General features: G+C 40.6%; 1 protein-coding gene across 4 annotated transcripts in view; it reads right to left on the bottom strand.

Annotated features, from left to right (window-relative positions):
* Window positions 1–25,399, bottom strand: part of LOC124777078 (stimulator of interferon genes protein homolog) — a 338,173-nt gene that overhangs the window by 185,355 nt on the left and 127,419 nt on the right. For all 4 annotated transcript variants that reach the window (XM_047252357.1, XM_047252356.1, XM_047252355.1 and 1 more), the window contains one exon: window positions 7,333–7,380. In XM_047252357.1, coding sequence (XP_047108313.1) covers window positions 7,333–7,380 — 48 coding nt within the window. The remainder of the gene's footprint in view (window positions 1–7,332; window positions 7,381–25,399) is intronic.

Raw genomic sequence — 25,399 nt, 5'->3', positions numbered from 1 at the left:
ATTCAACTGACGAAGGGGTAAAATTAAAAAAAAAATGAAACAAATGAAGCAGGCAAAAGAGAATACAGATGTCTGAAAATGAGACTTCAGCAGGTAAAAGACAGCAACGCAGATATTGCTAGAGTAGAAATGCAAAATCTTGCTTACTGTAGGTAAGATCCACATTTAGGAAACTTAAATGTGCGTTTAGTAGTAGTAGCAGTAGTAAAGACAAGTAACTGTGTGGACAAAATGGACAAGAGCTCAGATTGCAAGCCACTACCAAACAAAGAAAGGAAGGCTAAGAGATGGAAGGAATATATTATTGTACAGGGTGTCCCACTCAAACCTACCTGATTTCAAAGACCCAGGGGGAAAAAAAAAAACATCACAGTAGATACGACAATGTAAAATGCACGATATTGTAGAGCATCTCAAAGAATTTATTTATTTATCATCAATACACCTCTACATGTGAACCATTTGTAGCACAAAGAATATAGAGTCTATACTCAATTTCTTGCCAAGTTCTTTGTAACATTTCCTCTGTTATTGTTGCAATCACATTAGTGATACAATGTCTCAACGTAACAATATTGTCCACTTCGGTTGCATACACGCAGTCCTTCACAAATCCCCACATGAAGAAGTCAAGTGGCTTAAAGTCAGGTGAGCGTGGTCGCTTGGCAATGGGTCCCCCTATGTCCGATCCAACAAATGGGAAATTTCCTATCCAGGAACTTGCGAATGGCCGTTGACCAATGCAGCGGAGCTCCATATTGTTGAAAAATGATGTTGGGTTGCAAGTCTCATATTTGAGGGTACGCAAACTGCTCCAACATGTCCAGATACACTGACCCATTCACTGTTTGTTCCGCGAAGAAGAACGGTCCAACAATCCCGTAGTGCATTAGCCCACACCACACGTTTAGTTTAGGGCTATCACGAACATGTTCAATGACAACATGCAGATTTTGCGAACTCCAAAGCTGAACATTATGCCTATTAACCCTTCCTGATATATGAAAGGTTGCCTCATCTGAGAATTAACATCTTTCCAGGAAGCTAGCATCCATATCAATACACTGCTGCATACCCACAGCAAATTGTTGTTAGCGTGGTTTGTCATTCGGCATCAGATGTTGCAGAATAAGCATTTTGTAAGCACATACAAGAAGATGCTGGTGAACTACAAAATGCTATGTTGATAAAGGTACATCAAGTTGCTTAGATGCTTGACGAATTTACTTACGTGGGCTTATAATGTGCACTGCCAGAATTTTTCAGAACACTTCCTGCTGCCATAAACTTCCTATACCATTCCTTCATTGTTTTCACATCAGATGGGTCACATTCATACACATGATGATAATTTCTTTGCACAGTAATCGGCGATTTTATTTCTGCAAACCACACTACTGCTTGCACACGCTGCTGTGGAGTCACCATTTTCACTTCATGCGACCATGTTGCACTCTGGTGACAGTACGTGGCATTTCTGATGTGGAAATATAAATTCTTTGAGATGCCCTACAATGTGGTGCATTTTTCATTGTTCTATCTACAGTGATTTTTCTCTCCTGCGTCCTTGAAACCAGGGAAGTTTGAGTGGGACACCCTGTGTATTGGCCATAGGCCAACTACCTTACGCTTCAAGTACAATGTCTTCATACTGCGGGCTGCTTACCCTTAGCCCACAGGTGTCTTTCCTCTGGACACTACTTACAGATATCACAAGAGCTTCATGTGTTGTGCACATGATACTGTATACAAACAGTCCATTGATACTCTGCTTAGGGACTGATGACCTTAGGAGTTAAGTCCCATAAGATTTCACACACACATTCTGATACTCTGCTTCTTACATGAACCACCAGAAGGCACCACTCACACTTCTGAGCAGCACATGCATTGGGAAACCAGCAGCATTGCTAATCAAGGAAACATGTACTGTCCAAACATGATGTGGTTGCTGACATAGTTCTGCCTGCTGGAGGTTAGGGCAAAGCATAACCTCCAGCATCAAAACTCAACACATTCAGTTCCAAGCCAGGAGTTGGCTACACCTCTTAGGTCATCAACTGGAACTCACCGAGACCAGCCTGGACAAGCCGTTCTACTCCATACGGTCTCTGCACTGCTCCACTGTATGCCACACAGCCTGGGCCCCACAGGTGGCACTTCTACAGCCAACTGAGATGAAACTTCCCACGCAACTGTTATTAGGCCAGTGGACTAGTGTGATCACTAATGGCCTTTCAGCTGTTATATGAACTTTCCTTTTTTCTAAACTTGTGCTATGAATAAGGTGTTTTGAAGTTCAACTTGGGAATCATCATTTACTACAACAGCTTGCATCATCCACAATAAAGGACTTAACATTTATGGAATGACTACATAAAAGAAAGAAACTTCAAGACAATATTATGTAAAAGAAAGAGCGAGCATGTGAAGATAATATGACTGATGCAATAATGCAAAATGACTTGGTCAGAGCACTAAGGACCTACGTAGAAACAAGTACCTCGAGTAAATGACTTTGGCTCAGAACTATTAAGATCCTTGGGAGAACCACACATGAAAAACTGTTACACCTGCTATGCAGACTATGTGTGTCTGGTAGAATACCACCATGCACAATGTAATCTGAATCTATGATTTACAATGAGGTGACAAAAGTCATTGGATAGCGATATGCACATATACAGAAGGCAGTAATATTGTTTGTACAAGGTATAAAAGGGCAGTGCACTGGCAGAGCTGTCCTTTGTACTCAGGTGATTCATGCAAAAATAGTTCTGACATGATTATGGTTACATGATCGGAATTAACAGACTTTTAAGGTTAAATGGTATTTGGTGCTAGATGCATGAGCCACTCTATTTCAGAAATTGTGGGAGAATTACATATTCCGAGCTCCACAGTGTCAAGAGTGTGCTCCAAATATAAAATTTCAGGCATTACCTCTCTCCATAGATAATGCAGTGGTCGATGGCTTTCACTTAATGACTAAGATCACCAGCGTCTGCATAGAGTTGTCAGTGCTAACAGACAAGCAACACTGTATGCAATAACTGCACCAATCAATGTGAGAGGTACGACGAACACATCTGTTAGGACAGTGTGGCAAAATTTGATGTCAGTAGGCTATGGCAGCAGATGACCGATACAAATGCCTTTGCTAACAGCATGACATCACCTGCTGCGCCTCTCTTGGGTTTGTGACCATATCAGTTGGACCCTAGATAACTGCAAAACTATGGCCTATTGAGATGAGTTCCAATTTCAGTTGGCAAGAGCTGATAGTAGAGTTTGAATGTGGTGCAGATCCCATGAAGCCATGCACCCAAGCTGACAACAAGGCACCATGCAAGCTGGTTGTGACTTTATAATGGTGTGGGCTGGGTTTACATGGAATGAATTGTGTCCTCTGTTCCAAATGAACTGACCATTGGTTGGTGCAAATTGTTATGTTCAGCTACTTCAAGACCATTTGCAGCCATTCATGGACTTCACGTTCCCAAACAATAATGTGCCATGTCAGCAGGGTACAACTGTTTGAGATTGGTTTGGCACCCAGATTACCCGACATGAATCCCACTGAAAATTTAAGGGACATAACTGAGAGGTCAGTTCATGCACAAAATCCTGCGCCAGCAACACTTTCACAATTATGGATGGCTATAGAGGCAGCATAGCTCAATACTTCTCTGCAGGTGACTTCCAATGTCTTGCCAAGTCCATGCCATGTCAAGTTGCTGCACTTCATCACGCAAAAGGAGGTCCGACATTATATTAGAAGGTATCCCATGACTTTTGTCACCTCAGCACATCTTAAACATTGCAAAACAGAAAATATTAGAAGCGAATGAAAAGTGATGTTTTAGAAGAATGCTCAAGCCAAGTTGAGTAGATTGAATAACTAATGAAGATGTACTGAATCTGATAAGAAACATCCTGAGTCATCCACGAATAGTTGATTTGGTTATGGAGGAGAGTTGGGAGGAGGTAAATTACATAGAAGAAGACCAAGACTTGAATGACAGTAAAAATGTTTTTACAGTATGCAAGCCACAATGGTTATGCTAAGGTGGAGAGATTTGCAGAGGATAGACTAGCCTGGAAAGCAGCATCAAACCAGTCTCCAGATGGATTCCCTTAACAACAACTCTCACTATTTATGCATTTGGCATCTGTTCAGTAGAAGTAGTTGCATTATCTGATGGGTTCTCTACTGGAAGACTCAGAGTTTCACCACTTCTACCAGTCTCAGGAAAGAACTGAGAATGGTCTCAGATCTCAGGCAGCTGACTACAACAAGTGCTCTCAATTCCTCTCTTGATGGCCTTCTTTTCCTGGCAGAACATTCTTTGAAACATACTTTTCATGTGAATATTTTATTCATTCCAATACTGTAGTAGTATTTCCCAATGAGGGACCATCATCCACCAAACACTAGAGCTGCCTGCAATTAATAGAATCTTCCACCCCCCCTCCCCTCCCCCCTGAAGATCACGGATCTCAACAAAGGAGAAAATGCTGCTCTTGCAAAAGGGCCAAGACCTACTGGCTGTGTCTCATTATCTGAGGGAGGCAAAGTCTCAAACCTATCCATTAGGAGTAAGGACATAGCCTTTGCGACATTAGCCACATAAAACTTTCCTCATAAAACAGTTCTAAATCCTGGAATTACCAGCTAGACACTACTTAATGACAACTCGGTGCCAGATCGGTTCCCAAAACATGCCATGTATTACACATCTACATCTACATCTACATCCATACTCCGCAAGCCACCTGACGGTGTGTGGCGGAGGGTACCTTGAGTACCTCTATCAGTTCTCCCTTCTATTCCAGTCTCGTATTGTTCGTGGAAAGAAGGATTGTCGGTATGCCTCTGTGTGGGCTCTAATCTCTCTGATTTTATCCTCATGGTCTCTTCGCAAGATATACGTAGGAGGGAGCAATATACTGCTCGACTCTTCGGTGAAGGTACGTTCTCGAAACTTTGACAAAAGCCTGTACCGAGCTACTGAGTGTCTCTCCTGCAGAGTCTTCCACTGGAGTTTATCTATCATCTCCGTAATGCTTTCGCGATTACTAAATGATCCTGTAACGAAGCGCGCTGCTCTCCGTTGGATCTTCTCTATATCTTCTATCAACCCTATCTGGTACGGATCCCACACTGCTGAGCAGTATTCAAGCAGTGGACGAACAAGTGTACTGTAACCTACTTCCTTTGTTTTCGGATTGCATTTCCTTAGGATTCTTCCAATGAATCTCAGTCTGGCATCAGCTTTACCGACGATCAACATTATATGATCATTCCATTTTAAATCACTCCTAATCACATACTGCAGATATGCACATTAATATCATACTTTTCGTATGAGTCATATACTTTACAATGTCAGGATTAATTTGTTTTCACAGCAGCAGTACTGCATAAGAGAACACCTGTAATACAACTGGAAATAAATGGTTTGGGCTGGGTTAGTTGAATTTAAAGCTCTTGTTGAAACTGTGATTATATCTCTACATGTAAAAGGCAATGTCCTGACTGACTGACTGACTGACTGACTCATTATTTCCCAGCCCAAATCACTAAGGGCAGAAACTTGAAATTTGCAGAAGGTGTGGATCTTATACTATAGGTATCATTCAAGGAGGGATTTTTCAAAATTGCAACCATACTGGGGTGAAACAGGGGATGAAGAGGTTTTTGAAAAATGTCACTATTAAGGCAATTTTGAAGATAGACCTACAAAAATTGATATTCGGTTTCTTCACCAGCAATAAAGAAATATGTGTTTCAGCATTTTTTGGAAATTTACCCAATGGGGAGCGAAATAGTGGGTGAAAGCTTTTTTTTGAAAATATATCTTTATTAAAGAACTACTAAAGTATTTTTAAAGCTACATCTATGAACACTGGTATTTGACTTCTCAGTCACAAATAAAAAATATTTTTCAGTGTTTTTGGAAATTAAGCCCCTAAGGTGGTGAAATATGGAATTTGATTTTTTATGAAAATATGTCAATATGCAAGCATTTTTAAAGCTAAATCTAAAAATTTAAATCTGGCATCTCAGTTAGAAATAAAAAAATGCATGTTTCTCCATTTTTGGAAATTCAACCCCTGTGAGGGTGAAATAGGGGTTGAAATGTTTTATTAAAATATTCCATTACGAAAGCTCTTCTAAAGGTAAATCTTTAAAATTGGTATTTGGCTTCTTAGTTAGAGATGAAAAACCATGATTCACTGTTTTTTGAAATTCAACCCCTAAGGGGGTGATATATGGTCAGACTGATTCACTGACCCATCACTGCCCAGCCAAACTGCTAAGGACAGAAACTTGAAGTTTGGAGAGGATGTGCATCTTACACTGTAGGCATTGTTTAACAAGGGATTGTCTGAAATATTGCTAATGGGGTGAAATATGGGAGGAAAGGCTTTTTGAAAGTATGTCACTATTAAGGAAATTTTGAAGCTAGAACTATGAAACCTGGTATTTGATTTCTCAGTCATAAAATAAAAAATACATTTCACCAGTTTCGGAATTTTTGACCACTAAGGGGGCAAAATAGTGTGTGGAAGTTTTTTCCAAAAAATAAATAATTACTAAATAACTACTACAGGATTTGTAAAGCTAACTTTATGACAACTGGTATTTGGCATTTCAGTATGAAACGAAAAAATTTGTCTTTCAGTGTTTCTGGAAATTCAATCCCTAAGGGAGTGCAATAGGGGATGAAAATAGGGGATGAAAATTTCTAAGAAACTATTTCGTTACATTAAAAAAAAAATTTAAAGCTAAATTTATGAAAAGTAGTATTTTACTTTTCAATTAGATATATAGAAAAATTTGTCAAGGGATGAAAGCTTCTATTGAAGTATCTCCACAAGAATGCAAAAAGCATTATTAACAAAAACTTTGGACTCCAGCTACCAGAATCACTTTTTGATCAGAAGTACATGTTTATGTGGCCTTAATCAGCACAAAAAGCTTAGGTGTTGCAATTTGTGAATAACATAAAAAATCAATTAAATAAAATCAAAACAAAAATCTCTGCAGGCCATACAGTCTATGTGAGCAAAATAATGGGTACTAAGCTAGTTTGCACATAAAACTTAGGTAAAGATTTATAAAATGCATCTTAATAAACATGAATCTGCATCTTTTTTCTTTTTAGTGAATATACCTCAACATCTGACACATAGAGTAATGTGAATCCTGACTAAATACTGGGAATTTAAATACCATTCTAGAATGGTCTAGTCAGGCCATGCCATCCTGCTCCTTACCCCATTTTACAGCAAGCAAACGAGGAAAAGAAAATGTGAATAACTTACGCAATTGTAATGGTGAGCACAGAATGATTTCTGAAGCGGATAAACGTACTGAAACACACAAAAAAGATAACAAATGTTAGACTATATATGCCAGACATTCCATTTAAAGTGAAACAGAATGGAATGACAGAAAATTGGTAAAAAATCTGCTCTTTAGACTAAAGACAGTCAAAACATTCACAAAAATTTCATGTAATTGAAGATTTTATAATTCTAGTTGAAAATTTTAACAAGTGTTTGTATTGTATTTCATGTTTCTAAATATGTGATCAGTGGCAGCCGGTTATCACAAGCTAATGTGCTACAGCACATTGTAAAATGACAATAAAATTACATAATTTCTCTTCAATGTGAGCCAAAAAGTGTACTAAAATTACACCATTTCTCTTAGAATGTATGTTCATATGCAAATAAAATGGCTAAAAATATATTTTTAGTGCTCGCTCCATGATAATCTGAAACCAGTGTTGATTGCTGACATGATAGTCATTTGAACTATGATCAGTACAGACAAGGGACACAGATGTTTGTTTTTGACTGCACATGATCTGATGTGACATAATCCCTGCCAGCACTACGAGTTCTGTGTTGCTCACAGCACCAGGTCAGTATTTGCCTTTGAAACTGGATGTGGCTTATTGTGCAAGCATAGAGTATAAGGAATTTTTGAGGAGCCATTGCTGTAACAGCATTGTGGCTGTGTAGAGTAGTGCACGGACTAGTAACGCATGGACCTCGTTTGTTTCGTCTTGTTACTATTTCAATTCCTCATAATTTTAAACTATTAGTCATAAAATTTAAATATATTTAAACACATCAATTACATAAGTAAAATTAATATGTTGAAGTAGTTAGAATTATTAACAGGCTACATGCTAGATTGTGCTAAAAAAAAAAAAAAAAAGAGTATACATGGAAATTTAGTATGAAAGTGTTTTCTGTAAATTATTGACTAAAGAGGCCATTTTCCAGTAGGTCTTTGGAGGAGAAAGTGAGATATAAAGTGTTTGTTAGAGCTACTTCAAACGTAAATATGACAACAGAGAGGTGAGGAACAAGGCTGACCAATTTGGCTTACATAACACTGAAAATTTTGAAATACTTGCAAAATTTTTTTATTAGCAACTTAATTGCACAGAACGAATCCACAACTCGAATATTCAAACACTCATGAAGATCTAGACGACAATTTACTACCAACTATGAAAGAAATTGAAGAAGTTGTTAAAACCTCATGAAGGTAGCAGAGAATACTCTACAACACCAGAATGTTTGAAATGGTCTCTAGCAAAAATTAAAAGAAAAAGAAGCTAAAATAGATTTCTGAGAAAACCTGGGAAACAGAAAATCTCCCGAGGGAGTCAAGGGTACTCAACTATGTAGGAAAGGCAATAAACAAGAAGTTAAAAACTACAGAGTAATTTCTTAGCCACCAGTTGCATATTACATATTTTCGAAGATTATACTAAACAGAGTAGACTGGAGAGTAATTTATGTGAATATCAAGGTGGTTTTAGGAAAGACACACCATGTTCTGAACAAGTATTTAATATGAAGTCAATTATATGCCACAGATTACTGAATTCAAAAGATGTTTGTTGATTCCTAAAGGGCCATTAATTCTGTTGACAGAAACTATAGGTAAAATAAAACCGTATGAGTAGAAGAAGGTGTGCCTTTCAAGTTCCTAGAATATTTCATCTGAGTGAGCAGCAGGAAAATGTAAAATACTCGCTAAAGATTTACATATGCAGTATGATTGTCCTGTGGTTAAGAGTATTGACTGGTAATTTGTCGGCCCAGATTCAATGGATACAACTTTCATTTTGTGTTTATTAGGAAGGATTTACTTAATAACTGCAAATACAACTGTGTTAATAACATATATTAAGGTCATAATAGAAATTTGTTTGCTAGAATTTAGATAATTAGTGCCTATGTCTCAGTTCAGTCATAATGTATGTGATGTTCGAACTATTATTTTCTTATTGAAGCAAACTATGCTGTAGTATCCCCTCAGTATCATTTAAATATGAGACAGTTTAACACCAACAGTTTTTTAGAGTAACAATGTCATACAAATACTATAGTTTACAGCAGTTCAGACTTTCCTTAGAACTTGTAACTGCCACTACATAACATTTCTTATGAGAAATTTCATGGTTATCAAGTAGTTCACATGAACAAATTATCAATCTATGGGAATAAGAGTTTTAAATACAGTACAATCTGAACTGAATCTGATGCTAACTGCTATGGGCTTATGCAAGGTGTATGAATCGCTAGCAAGGCAGTGTCAAGTAGTGATAATATACTTCATTCTAAGGACAACAAAGCTAAGAACTGGAATACTGTAGTAGGCAATAATTTATAGATAGCTGTTATGAGCTTTTCATCAAGTTATCTCATAAAAATTTGGAAGTATATAACAAACCCTACTTAATCTAATTTCAGTCACTGCTGTATTGACAGTTAAATCACATACAGGAAACATCGTCTTACATTTAAAAATGTTTAGGAACCTAAAAGTTAGATAACTCAGAAATGTTTATACATCACATACACAAACTTTTTCCCTAAAATATATATCATAAGTCAACTTAGTTTCATTAAATAAAACTGCAAGAGGTTGTATAATTGATTTTGAACAGCTACTGTTAAATAATAATGGACAAGTGTGGAAACTGCTGCAAAGTGGTAAGAAGCTGCTGAGAGCGCAAAGACTGCCTACACTTTTTTCATGCTGGATGCTGTGAAATTGAAGCTACCTGCTTGGATGGCATTTTAGTAACTGTGCCTATCACTCTATGATTATGGAGAGAGAACAGCTGATCTTAAGACTCAGAACTCATTGGGCAGGTATCACAAGCAGAATTACTTACAGAACAGCTGAGACCTGTAGCTGGCAGCAGTCAGTTTAACAACAGTGTTGTAACACAGAATAGTAAGAGGTGAAATTACAAAAAAATATTTAAACTCATTCACAGTGCTACAGGCAAACTCAAGACATGCTAGAGATAGAGGCAGAAGTGAGTCGAGATAGAGGCAGAAGTGACTCAGTAAGTCACAAGTGAGTCAGGTTGTCGACACATTATGACACTGTCTGCTGAGTGAAGATACGCATTCAGCAGAAAGGAGACTGTGATGAAAAATCAAAAGAAGTGAGACAAGCATATTCATTAGCTTCTTGTTCCAAGAAACTCTATCTCTTTAATTAAGAGCACATAGCAAGGATCTGATACAGCAGTTAACAGCCTGCTGAGCGAATATAGCAAAATAATGAGGATACATGTGGTCATTACAAATTCAGCCTTGCATCAAAGCTTCATGCTACTTCTTTTTAAATACTCCAATTCTCCAGCTTTTGTCACGGGTTGATCATTGCGATTGATGGCACTCACAGCAACAGATCTCAATTCTATGAATATGATATTGTAGTGAATCTATGTCCTAGGTGCCCCATCACTGTCTGTGAACTAGCCAAAGATATACTCAAGATGATAGACTTCACCTGATGAACTTCTTGCTACTTGCTGCCTACTGTCTGCTATTGGAGAAACTGACTGTGCTGTCGGTATTGGACCTCTTGGGATCTAAGTTCCAGTTCAGCACTAAGGCTCCTTCATGTGCTGACACGTACCAAGGCAGGGAGGAGATCGACCGACCACAAGACTTTCGACATATATCAGAGGTGCATTGTGGGTGAGTCATCAGATGTCATCGTAAAATTTGGAGTGGGACCAAGCACACTCCAGCAGCCAGTCCAAGAACCATTTCATGCTGGGCAAATAGCTGTGCCCTGCACACCGGCAGTCTACCGCAGTGCCAGGGTCACTGACATCTTCCCCTGGTCATGCAAGCACTGAGCTGACTCGACAGAGATCAGCTAGAATTCAATACACAGCTAAATGAGGAACAACTGAGGCTGGTGCAGAAGAACAAGGACTTGTAAACACTGAGAATAAAAGACTGAACTTTAATAATGTTTTACCAGTGTTGTTGAAGCTTCACAGGTTCCAGACAGCTAACCTGACTTCACACTGAGGTGTCCCCACTTGGCCCTCTGTAATAAGGTAGATGACTGGACAGTGGTCAAACATTCCAAATCAGGCAAGAGCTCCTGCAAGTCCGCCACCTTTAATCTAGATATCTCCAACAGATTCACTGCTCTGGGGACTGGGGACAAAAGTGTGCAGACAACCCAAGAGGTTCTGGAATACTCTAACAAGACAGGGGAAAAATTGCAAGTAGGAGTCAGGGAGTTCAAAGGACCAAGAAGGTGTCTTTATTCTGGGATAAGTAAGGGGTATGGAACTCCTGGGGTAGCAAATACCAGGTAACTAATATTTTTAAGCCCAGTGCAGAAATCAGCAATGTTACCTGTGATTTAGCCTCTATGTGGAAACATCGTGGTAAAGAAGGTTACTGGGGATGCCAGGAACAGTTTGAACTACAACCTCAACTATTCGGGGAAGACATCAGGCATATAACTGGGAATGATCATCACACTAATGTGAAGATAGTGTCACTCTTTGAGTGACAGTATCTTCTTTGAGTGACACAAGCCCTAGTTGAAAAGTTGAGCCACTCAATGTCTTTTACAAAGCTTTCTGATGTTGACTGCAATGTTTCTGGACTGGATACAGTGAACAATGCACTGGTGTTGTAAGCAAACAGGATAGTTTTTTAGGGACTCAGAAATTCAACAAAGTTGGCCACTTAAATGACGAAGAGTAGTAGTCCTAGAATTGAGCTGTGAGGTACTCCACATTTTATTGATAATTCGCTGGAAAGCAGAGAGCTGTTTGTTGCTTTATCCAGAGTGTTGAACTCATAGTGAAGTAATACCTTCTGTCTGCATTTTTTAGATATGAACCAGGGTGCTAAATCTCTTACACCTCATCTCTGTTCAAATTTTTTGAGCAGGGTTTTATAATCCAGAACATTGAAGGCTTTTGGATGGTGTCTCTTTTATGCTGATCAAAAGATTTTAAAGCATAGTCTAAGAACCAAAAAATTGCTACTGTTGTAGATCTAGATTTCTTAAAGCCTTGTTGCTGGCAGGTAATTGGTGAAAATTTATTTATAAAATTTATAAGGCTGTCATAAAAAAATTTCTAGAGTTTTTAAAAAAGAATTTAAGGTTGACTCATGTTGGTAGTTTGATACTTTATCAAAAGAAACTGCTCTTAGCAGCGGTGAAACTTTTGCTGTTTTCAGAACATCTGAAAAGTTCTAAAGGTTTGTAGTAGTCACTGAATTTTTCACGACAGATTTTGACTTGTGATTTTTGAGTCCTGTATAGTTTGATTCACAAACAATGGCAGTTTGTTGAGCTGGAAGTAAAGAGGGGGATTTCAGTGTTGCTGGTTTCAAGCGACAGCTCCACTGTGTGCATACACATGCTTTGCACTTGAAGAAAACATGTCTGCAAATTATGTCTCTTGCTTGCTTATGCAGAATTGTCACTTACCATCACCTTGAGCCATGACAACTAGCCACAAATGCAATAAAAAATCAATGATTAACTCAGTACAATCACGTTTAAAGCTCACATTGGCTACAACGTTCACAGCAGAGTGCTCATAATGCTATTAAATGCTCATTGGCTGTTTGAGAATGCATGATGCAGGTGCACAGAATAATCCACAATCCTTGACTAGACCATCATCATTCATGGCACTAGATATGATATTTTTATTTATTTTTTTTTTTTTTTTTGTGAAAGCCAAGATTGCTTGATTTAACTGTTGATCTTTACAAGCATACTGTAAATTCAATGTGAGAAGCAAATATTTTAATTATTGTCATGACAAATAACTTTTAACCATGTACCACCCCATTCCCTTTTTCTTCCCCCATCCATCCTCTTTCCACCCCTTTCCCTACAGTTTTCCCTAAACCTGTACTCTCTCTCTCTCTCTCTCTCTCTCTCTCTCTCTCTCTCTCTCTCTCTCTCTCTCTCTCTTTATATATGACTAGTGACAGATGGAATAGTGAGTGGTTTGTACAGGATATCAATAAAAAGATTGTTGTGTGTAGTGGATGAGCTCATCAGCTTTGTGGAGTATTGAGTGCCTTGTAGCACATATTGACAGCCTAGGAGGATTATAAATGTTTGTTACCATGACATCTTTCCATTCATGTAATTTATACTGGTGAAATGAGCCATATCTTTGTATATGAATCAAGTGTAAAGATTTATCTTTGTGATTCATCTAGTACACAGTGTTTCTTTAAAATTGTGTATAAAAAATTTCATGGAGCTAATTTCAATATATTGCCAATTAATATGATGGGACCACCTGATGTCTACACGGCAAGTCACAAGAGCACTGGGGCAATGCAATTTACTCAACATGTTACATTCTGTTAATCCTGTTGGGCAGTATATTGTGGGAATCATGTTGAATGTATTGTTCACGTTTGTTCAAGCACCTCCACCACTGCTGCCTTTTGAAAAATCACGAACATTAGCTTCATATTCAATGCACTGGTCCAAGTCTATAAAACCTCTAATTTGGCCACGACAGCTGATTTATTTCCACTTGGTGCTCTATATACAGTATGTTCATAATTATAAAAGTCTAAAGTATTTGCAGATTATTCTAAAGCCTACAAAGGAATATTTGGTAAAGTACTCATACAGGCTAAAATTATGTGGAATGGCAATTTGATAAGGAATTCATCATGATATTATGGAAATGGACAAGAAATTAAACATCTGGTATTTGTTGGTTTGAGTAGCAGATCAATAACGCTATATTTAAATGAGTTCATAATGGATGAAATGGTTGTTAATGAAACAATCTAATTTATATGTAGCAGCCCCACTGTATATTTTAGGAAGGGCTATAGAAGTTTCACTTTTTGGATCATTCATTCACTCACTGATTCATTCATTCTGTTATGTAAAGTGAACCTTTAGGGCTGTGGAATGAGTTAATGTATATGTTAAAAGATGAACACACCATAAAAACTTAATCTATAATTTTTGTGTCAACAATCAACTACCACTGTAATGTTTCATACTACCAGTACTTATGCCACCTACATGTAACATAGTAAATTATAAAGATGGCTGATATTTTGAAAAACAGCTACTACTGCCTCCGTCATTCTAAATAAGTGCTGTTTGTCAACTATTAGCTGCTTAATATTTGCTTGAGTACAATGTATTTTTAAGCAAAACAGAGGCCACTTTGCAATATGTTACTACTTATCATTCAACTTTACAATGAACATTGGTTTTGCAATGTGTCTGAAATGGCATTTTCAGTTCTTGAATCTACACAGTCCAACAGTTTGTGCAAGGAATGGTATTGAGGTGAATTTTCAATTTTCTCTTCAACTGATAAGGGTTTCCGGCTTCTTGGTGTGTCTGCTTCCTGTCATGAAACACAAAGAGACAGAAGACAATCATTGTAGTAGTGGAATCGTCTTTTGTGGCAATATACCTACAGTACATGTACGATGTATTTATTCAGTAATGGCAAGCAGTAAGAATACTGTATAAAGATGAAGACAAAACATCTTGCAAGATCTCTTTAAAAATCTTGCGATTCTTACCCTTACTTCAGCCTAATATACTCTTTCATGGTTTTCATTATTGTCAGTAAAAATCAATTTCAGCCAAACTCTAATTTGAATGATAACAATACAAGACACAAAATTAATTTTCATCTAAACTTTGTCTTCTCATCTAGAATTCTGAGTATGCACTCTGGTACAAAAGTATTTAACAAGTTCACATCCTACATGCAGCAATAAAATGGGAAACCTATCAATTCAAAGTAAAATTAAAAACATATCTCATTTGCCCATACAACTATAAATTTTGTAGCACTGTACTGCAAACTGGCCTTGTTACATACACAGTTAACTATTTTCTTTGAAACTGACCAATGCTGATATATTATTAACAAGTTGTCTGTAGAAGATGAGCAGCAGCTGTTTAACATAACTGAGGAAATATAAGACATTTTTTCTGAAGTAGTGGCTTTTGCCTAAGTTACTGTCTTTCATTTACCTAGCGTAAGCAAAAGTATTGTTTGGTTTGGTTGGTTTAAAAGGGGCAGGGGGGAGGGGGGGGGGGGGGGTACCAAACTGCTACGTCATTGGTCCCTTGTTCCAATTAAAATTATTCCACAAGGGCGGGAGTAAAATAATCAAGACATACAAAATACAGCTGGAAGAAAGGAGAAAACAACAAGAATTACAGAAGGGCAACAAACACGAAAACGGGCAAAATCAGACAAGAAAACCACAGAGAGATGCAAGAAACATGTAGAAGAGATCACAACAAGACAGCAGATTACCATGGCTGGCTGACCATGACAATAAAAAGGAGAAGCCAGCCACTCTGCAACACATTAAGACCTCCACCCTAAAAGCACTAGGGTGGAGGACACAGAGGGACAAAGGACAGGCACTAAAAATTAGATCGAATGATAAAACCCACCCTCATGAACAAAATGTAAGCTAAAACTGCTGTTGAGGCATTGCTGCCCAACACCGAAGGTAGGGTGCCGGTAAAGTTAAAAGTTCACTGCAGTACGGCTAAAAGTGGGCAGTCCAGGAAGAGGTGGACGACCGTCATTTGTGAGCAACAGCGACACCAAGGTGGGTCCTCGCAATGGAGGAGGTAACCATGCATTAGCCATGTATGGCCAATGCGGAGCCGGCAGAGGACAACTGCTACCCTGCAAGAGGTCCACATGGAAGACTTCCACACATTCGTAGTCTCCTTAATGACACACAATTTGTTGTGCTTACTGTTATGCCATTCCGTCTCCCAAAGCTGACAAACCCTGTGGCATAAGACAAAACACAGGTCAGTTTCAGAGATGGTTTCTGCATTGCCTGTTTGGCCAGCCTGACGGAAAGTTCGTTGCCTGGGATGCCAATGTGTCCTGGGGTCCACACAAACACCATTGAACAATGGGACCGGTCCAGCGCACAGATAGACTCCTGGATAGACACTACCAAAGTATGGCGGGGGCAGCACTGGTCGATAGCTTGTAGGCTGTTCAAGGAGTCAGTACACAGGACAAATGACTCGCCAGGGCGTGGGCGGATGGGCTCAAGAGCACGAGATATGGCCACCAGCTCTGCAGTGAAAACACTGCAGCCATCTGTCCTCCATGAACATACGCAAAGCCTACGTGACCATCAGCCAATGAGCCATCAGCATAAAACACTTCATAGCCCCGGTACATGTCGAGAATCGAGAGGAAGAGGTAGCGGAGAGCCACAGGGTCAGTGGAGTCCTTAAGGCCATGTGAAAGGTCCAGAAGAGTCTGCGGCCTAGGTGTAGACCATGGAGGGGTACATGAATGGACCTAAAAAATAGGTGGTAATGGGAAGGACTCCAGTTCAGACAGAAGGGACTGGACATGAACTGCAATCGTAAGCCCTGACCTGGGCCACCGATGCGGGAGATGAACTCCCATGGTTGGAAAAAGGAGACGGTAATTGGGATGCACAGTAGAACTACGAACATGTGCAACATAATCGGCAAGCAGTTGTGCATGCCTAACTTTCAATGGAGGGACTCCGGCCTCCACCAGAACACTGGTCACCGGACTCATTCTAAAAGCTCCCATCGCTAGATGAAAACCACAGTGGTGCACTGGGTCGAGTAAACACAACACTAAGGGTGCCGCCAAACCGTAAACCAGACTCCCATAGTTAAGGTGGGATTGAACAAGGGCTCTGTAGGGCTGCAGCAGCATAGAGCGATCTGCACCCCAGTTGGTGTTGCTCAGGCAGCGGAGGGCATTGAGGTGCTGTCAGCACTTCCACTTAAGCTGATGAAGGAGGGGCAGCCAAGTCAATTGGTCATCAAAAACCAGTCCTAAGAATCAATATGTCTCCACTACAGTGAGTGGATCATCATTAAGGTAAAGTTCTGGTTTGGATGAAAGTTGTGATGCTGACAGAAATGCGTGACACATGACTTCACAGCTGGAAACTGGAAGCTATGGGCTAGAGCCCATGACTGCACCTTGTGAATGGCTCCCTGTAGGCACCACTCAGTACTGGAGGAGCAGTACGAAATGCAGGAGGAGCAGTACGAAATGCAGAAGTCATCCACATACAGAGAAGGTGAGACTGATGGCCCTACAACTGCTACTAGACTGTTAATAGCCACTCAATATACAGCCCTGTGGAACGCCATACTTCTGAATACGGGGGAAACTATGGGAGGCAACAACCTGGACACAGAAAGTACGGAGTGACAAAAAGTTTCAGATAAAAATCAGGATCGGGCCCCAGAGATCCCACTCACACAATGTGGCAAGGATATGGCGTCACCAGGTCGTATCGTATGCTTTTCGTTAAGTAAAAAAATTTGGCAACAAAATGTTGGTGTCTGGAAAAGGCTGTTCGGATGGCAGACTTGAGGGACACCAAATTATCAGTGGTAGAGTGACCCTGGCAGAAGCCACACTGACATGGAGCCAGTAGGTCACATGACTGCAGGACCCAACCCAACTGCTGACACCCCACATGTTCTAGCAGCTTACAAAGAAAGTTGGTGAGACTGCTGGGCTGGTAGCTATCCACATCAGGTGGGTTTTGACTGGGTTTGAGCACCAGAATGATGGTGCTCTCCCACCATTGCGGTGGAAAGACGCCATCACACCAGATCCGGTTGTAGATGATGAGGAGATGTCGCTTGTAGTCATAGGAGATGTGTTTAATCATCTGATTGTGGATCTGATCCGGCCCAGGAGCTGTGTCGGGACAATGTGCAAGGGCACTGAGGAATAACCACTCTGTAAATGGGGCGTTATGGGGTTCACTGTGGCACGTAGTGAACAAGAGGACTTTCCTTTCCATCTGCCATTTGAGGGTGCAAAAGGCTGCGGGGCTAGTTCTCCGATGCAGAGGCTCACGCATAGTGCTCAGCAAAGTGCTCGGCAATCACGTTTGCATCGATAGATAACATTCCATTGATGTTATTGCCAGGGACACCTGTTGGGGTCTGGTACCCAAAAAGACATCAGATCTACGTCCAGACTTGGGAAGGTGACATATGGCACCCAATGGTCGACACATACCTCTCCCGACACTCCTGTTTCCGCCATTTTATAAGATGGTGAATGCAGGCACGGAGCCGCTTAAGGGCTGTTATGTGCTCTAGCGAAGGGTGCTGCTTATGTCGCTGGAGAGCTCGCCAATGCTCTTTAATTGTCTCAGTGACTTCTGGCGACCACCAAGGGACTGTCTTTCGCCGGGGGCCACCCTAAAGAATGAGGGACCGCATTTTCTGATGCAGAAATGATTGTTGTAGTGACCTGCTCAATGACAACATCAATGGCACCATGTGGGGGAGATTCAGCAGTGAGAGCAGAGGTGAAGGCTACCCAGTCTGCCTTGTTTAAAGCCCATCTGGGTAGGCATCCATGGGCATGACGCCAGAGGAGTGACACGAAGATGGGGAACGGGTCACTATCACACAGGCCGCCATGTGCTCTCTATTGGATAGATGGGAGAAGACCAGGACTGCAAACCAAGAGATCAATGGCCAAATTTGTACCATGTGCCACAATGAAATGTGTGAGGGCACCTGTATTTAAGACACAGAGGTTGAGTTGTGACAGTAAATTTTCAACCTCCCTACCTTGGCCAGTAAGCATGGTGCCACCCCACAAGGGGTTATGGGCATTAAAATCTCCCAACAGTAGGAAAGTTTTAGGGAATTGATCAATCAGTGCAGCCAATATGTTCAGGGGTACTGCACCATCTGGAGGAAGATATACATTGTGTTGCCCTTATCCTGACAGCCACAGCATCAAGAGGGGTTTGAAGGGGCACAGATTCACTACATACTGAGTTCAGACATAGATGCAAATTCCACCTGACATTCTATTGTAGTCACTAAAGTCCCTGTAATATCCCTTATAGCCATGGAGGGCAGGAGTCTGTATTGCTGGGAACCAGGTTTCCTGGAGGCCAATGCAGAAAGCAGGTGTAAAGCTTAACAGTTGCCTTAGCTCAGCCAGGTGGTGGAAAAAACCGCCACAATTCCACTGGAGGATTACATGATCGTGAGACTGGGAAGGCATGAAACGTTAAATGAAGCAGCCTACGCCTCAGTGTCACCTGCTGCCACCAGATGAGTACCTGTGCAATCGATATCCATAGTGTCTGAGGGCCCAGTGAGATCTAGGTCCTCAGCAGACGCCAGAATCTCCACCTCATCCTCAGACACAGAGCTTGTAGGTAGTGGTGGTGTGTGTGCCACCACAGTGCCTTGGTTCTTGGGGGTCTTTTTCTTTTTAGTTTTCTCTCACTGCTCCTTAGGTTTGTCCAGCTGGGAGGGCTTTACTGATTCAGTCTCAGGGACTGAGGAGGACTGTGAAGCTCTACGACCAGCAACCTGTGGTTGGTTCACACACTGGCAGGTGTCAGCTTTGCCACTGGTAGGAACCTGGGAAGGTAGTAACCCAAGGGATCCCTTCCTGGTGAAAGGAGTCGAAGAAGACTTACACTTCTCCAGCTGACAAGTGAGAACTGACGTCCCCGATGATTGGGGGGGGGGGGGGGGGGGGGGGATTGTTGCTCCTGAAGGTAGGTTGTGGAGGAGCAACAGGGAGGGAAGTGCCCCACACTATCAAGGGGCTAGGTGGAGTCTGACTGCTCTGAGAGCCAACTGTACATGGTGGAATGGAAGATGGTAGAACTGCTGTCATAGCGGCGGCGTGGGTTGATGTCTTATGCACAGGATGTAGCCTCTCATGTTTCCTCTTAGACTCAGTGTAGCTCAGTCGGTCCCGGGTCTTGTATTCCATTATTTCTCACTCTTTCTGCAGAATCCTGCAGTCTGTTGAGCAAGATGAATGGTGCTCTCCACAGCTGACACAGGTGGGAGGCAGGGCACAGGGAGTATTGGGATGTGAAGGATGTCTACAATCCCAACAGGTGTCGCTGGAAGTACAGCAAGAAGACATATCGCTGGAAGTACAGCAAGAAGACATATCGCTGAACTTCCAGCACTTAAAGCACTACATTGGGGGAGGGACATATGGCTTTACGTCACAGCGATAGACCATCACCTTGACCTTCTTGGGTAATGTGTCAACCTCGAAGGCCAAGATGAAGGCACTGATGTAAACCTGATTATCCCTCTGACCCCAGTGGATGCACCAGATGAAATGGACATCTCGCTGCTCTAAATTGGCGTGCAGCTCATCGTCAGACTGCAAAAGAAGGTCCCTGTGAAATATGATATCCTGGACCATATTGAAGCTCTTATGGGGCTTGATGGTTACAGAAACATCTCCCAGCTTGTCACTGGTGAGTGGTGACCATGACTGGACAGAGGATGCTGTTTTGATCAAGACCGATCCTGACCGTGTTCTGGACAAGCCCCCTACCTCCCCAAAATTGTCCTCTAAATGCTCCACAAAAAACTGAGGTTTCATTGACAAGAAAGATTCCCCTTCAACTCTTGTACATACGAGGTACTGGGGTGAATAAGCTTTGCTAACATTCATCCCATGGTGTGGCCAGTGGGGATGAATGGTTTGGGTTCACATTTATTAGCACTGAAGTTATACCTTGATCACTTAGAGTGTGCTGGTATTTGACCACTAGCAAGAGATGACGTACTACACTTCATGGCGTGTCATGTGCCCTGATACCACCCACTCCGACCAGGGGCCCTCCCCATGGGCGCCACCCAGTTGCAGCACAGGCCACCGGGCAGGATGGCCATTGCTGGGAGACCCGATGGCCCAGGGTGACGGGTATCTACTCCTTGGCATATGTGGAGAGTTAATGGCATTGGCATCAGCAGTGCAATCCCTGTGTGGTTAGAGGGCTACAACCAACAGGATACATGGTGGCCCCACCACAATGGACTGGCTACCGTGCTGGATATCAGGTGCAAATGAGCTAAGAAGTATATTATTGTTGACAGCACAGAAAGCGATACTGCACAGAGGATGGAGGAAAACACACCCAGGAGCATGACCTCACCCAAATGCTGGAGAATGAGTGGAAATGCAGATCCATGTTGACGAAGGATGTGAGACGTCTCAGCGCTTGATGGACACTATGCACCATGTAAGGCACCCTTCCCCAATTGGCTGCTCTTCAGGAAAATTTTGAAAAATGGAGGTCAAACCCTTAAGGGGACCACCACATAAAGGCTGAAACATGTGAGGTTCCTTTTAGTCCCTCTTACTACAGGCAGGAATACCTCACACCTATTCAAATCTCTGGGCCCACAGGGGGAGTAAAAGTAGTATTGTGCAGTACAGTGTTATTTTATTGTTAATAAGGTTGCTTATCTTTTGTTAATGCACAGCTTCACCCATTCCAAAGCCTTAAAGTTTCGACTTCTTGATGACATCTGCAAAGCATGATGAATGAAGGAAAGGAGCATTCAGAGGCATCATTTTCAGGTGCTTAAGGTGTGGCAGTCAGGTAAGATTGTTAGGAAATATGAAACTCTGAAATCTAAATAAAACAGTGCTCTTTAATTATAGCACAAGTAATTTTGAATATGGTGTGCATGCTAAACAAAGATGCAGGAAGATGTCTCTTTAGAGAACCCAAAGTCACTGTGTAACAAACCATGCATTTTCTACACATTGCATAACATATCTTCTGCCTCCAACAGTTATCTCACATATGGACTGCAAGGAGAAAATATGGTAGATCAGGACTTGTACACATGCAGGCCATCATTTTTCTCTTGCTTCAGTTGTGACTAGAATATTAAATGGAATGGCTAGCAATAGTAAAATGTATCTTACACCACGCATTGTACACTGGCTTGCAAAGTATGCACGAAGATATAATGTTGGATGTACTGTTCACACCATAACTTCCTAATGGTCATCTCCCACCTGTGTGTTGTTACAAAAGACCTTTATATTTACATTACATTAGTCGCAGTCCATGGAAAGGAGTCTCTGGGTATGTAGACAAGTCAAGGATACACATTTAATGTCAGTTAAGGTCTGTGCTGCGAAATTACATTACATTACTGTATTACAGTGCTAATTCTAGTCATAAATTAATGCAAAACTTCAAATTTAAGAGTTTATGTGAAGAAAGTCTTCAATGGAGTAAGAGTTGACTGAAAGGACATTCTTTAAGTAAGTGTTAAACTCCACTACATTATCTTCGGGTCACTTAGTAGGTTTCTCGATTCGAAAAACTTTATCAACAGCAGTATATTTTGGGTTATTTTGCTACGAGTTTCGCCAATTTCCTGAAAATGGCAATATTGAACTGCCAAACTGGTAGCATTTGATATATAGAATAAAATAACCCAAAATATACAGCTTTAGGTAAAGATTTTTGAATTGAGAAATGCGTACCAGCCGATGTCCCCTGGCCATAATGGACCAACAGAGACTTAGTAGGTTGGTGAATGCATGTGCACCCATGTGTCTGACATCTTTCTGCACTAGTGCTAATCCTTTGAGGTCTTTGTAGGGGTTATTTTTAGTCCTAGTGCTACATCCACGCTTTTTACTACTTTTTACAAAATGTAAAATATAGGTAGTGACAAAGGACATTATGAATATTGTGAAGTGGTTATCAAAATTCCCAGTTTCCTGAGAAGGTCTCTGGAGGATGTTCTTGAGTTAACACAAGATATATTCTTACAACACATTTATGTAGTCTGAAAGCACTACCCCTGTAATTTGAATTTCCCTAGAAAATAATTCTGTAACTCATTAGTGAATGGAAACGTGCAGAATAAACTAGTTTCTTCAGTTTTAAATCATCTATAGTAGTAATCATGCATACTCCAAGCATAAACAAAGAAAGTTGCTTTGTTAATACTAGATAATGTGTTTTCCACTGGAGGTTGTGTTCTATTTGTAGTCCCAGAAACTTAACACTTTCCCACCTCTTGTACTTCATTGTTTGAGAAATTTAATAGTACAGCTTGTACATTTCTGTGAGAAGTATTGACCTGTATGTACTGAGTTTATTTGCCTTGAACCATTTGTTGATGTTTCTGAAGATTTCATTAGCTACCTTTTCGGTAAGGGGACTCATACTAATTTTTATTCCCAAACTTGAATCATCTGAAACAAGTACAAAGTTTACATCTTCTGAAACTGCTTATGAAAAATCATTTCTTGTATATCAGAAACAAAAAAGGACCAAAAAATTGAATCTTGTGCTATACTATGTCTGATTGTTTCTAATTCTGAGTGTCTATCATTATGTGGTTTACATGGAACTGATAGACATTGCCTTCTGTAATTCTAATAAGATAAAAAGGAGTAAAATTTTGCAAAACTGACCGAGAACAGAACTGGACCAGAAGATATTCCTGGAATTCCCTCTGGTAAATTTGGCTATGAACATTATGACTTAACTGGCATCACAGGCCTTCTCATAGTCAAGAAAAATACCTGCTATATGTTCCTTACATAGAAAAAGATGATGTGTAGCTGTCTCCAGAAGGGAGGGGCAGAATATTTCTTTCAATCATGCTATAAGCAAGGAACAAAAAAACAGTTAATAATCTGCTGAAGAGTTTTTATACATATTTAGTATGAGAAACAACACTATCAACATAATGAAATTTTCACTGTACTGTGGAGTGTGAGCTGATATGAAAGTTCCTTGTGCCAGACCAGACTTGAACTCAGAATCTTTGCCCTTAGTGGGCCAGTGCTCTACAAGCAGAGCTACCCAAGCATGACTCACGACCCACCCCTACAGCTTTAGTTCCATCTGTACCTCATCTCCTACCTTCCAAATTTCACAGAAGCTCTCCCGTGAAACTTATGGGACTAGCACTCCTGGAAGAAAGGATAATCTGTGGGGACAGATCATGAGTCACGCTTGGGTAATGCAGCTGGTAGAGCACTTGCCTCGAAAGGCAAAGGTCCTGAGTTCGAGTCTCAGTCCAGCACACAGTTTTAGTGGTAATGTGTGCACGAGGTGTACTTGCTTATGTGTATGAATGACGTGTGTCTCTCTTTTACTGATGAAGACTGTGGCTGAAAGCTTTATGTAAGTGTCTTTTAATTGTGCATGTCTGCAACTTAACATGTCTTCTTTACGGTAAGAAGCAATCTGTCATTTCCTACATTATTTTCTGTCTCTTTATTTTTAACAATCCTCATACCCAAGTATTACAATGAAAACAATCAATTAATGATGAGATAATTGTATAGATAAAAAATCTACTCACCAAGTGGTGGCAGAACACACACATGAAAGACTGTTGTGATAGGCAAGATTTTGGAGCCAGTGGCTCTTTCTCAAGGCAGACGGGTTGAAGGGGAAGGAAGAAGGATGAAGGAAAAGGACTGGAGAGGTCTCTTTTCTTCTCATGCCATACGGTAAGTCTCCCTGACCTGTGGTTCTGGGTGACTTTTCCAAAATCTCCCCCTTTTCCGAGCTCTCCAGTCCTTTTCCTTCACCCTTCTTTCTTTTCTTCAACCCTTCTGTCTGAAGGGGTCACTGGCTCTGAATGTTTGCCTATCACGACAATCTTATGCGTGTGTTCTGCTGCCGCTTGGTGGGTAGATTCTTTATCTATCATATCCAAGTATTGTTTTACCTCCCCCAAGTCATGCATGTTAAAATTTGTTTTTAACTGTCTTTTAAAATAGATTGTCTGTTCTTTATCTTTAGTTAGAACGAAGAAATCGTTCACCTATATAGCCATTTTGTGACCTCTTCTTTGATTCTTCCATAACAGAGATCAAGATCTGTATTAGATTGTTTCATACCCATCTCTAGCAAGGTTTCGTGCAAACATCTGTTCCAGCAATTGCCACAGTGTTTCAATGTATAAATACTTTTCTTCGATCGGCAAATCTTCCTTTTTTTCTAGACGAGTTCTTCTAGATTCTTCTGTTGGGATCACATGTATTTTTCCTTCTAATTTTCCATTTATGTAAGCTGTCTTCGCATCTATTTGCTGAATTAGTAAATCTTATTTTATTGCCAGGGCTAAAAGATATCTAAGTGATTCATATTTTATCACTGGCAAAAACATTTCTCTGTCATCTATCCCTTCTTTCTGTGAACATCCCTTGACTACAATTCTAGCGGTTATAAGTTCATGGAG

The sequence above is a fragment of the Schistocerca piceifrons genome, chromosome 2, assembly GCF_021461385.2.
Source record: "Schistocerca piceifrons isolate TAMUIC-IGC-003096 chromosome 2, iqSchPice1.1, whole genome shotgun sequence".
Classification (NCBI taxonomy): domain Eukaryota; kingdom Metazoa; phylum Arthropoda; class Insecta; order Orthoptera; family Acrididae; genus Schistocerca; species Schistocerca piceifrons.
Note: the sequence above shows the minus strand (reverse complement) of the source record. Positions and strands in the feature narration are given on the sequence as shown.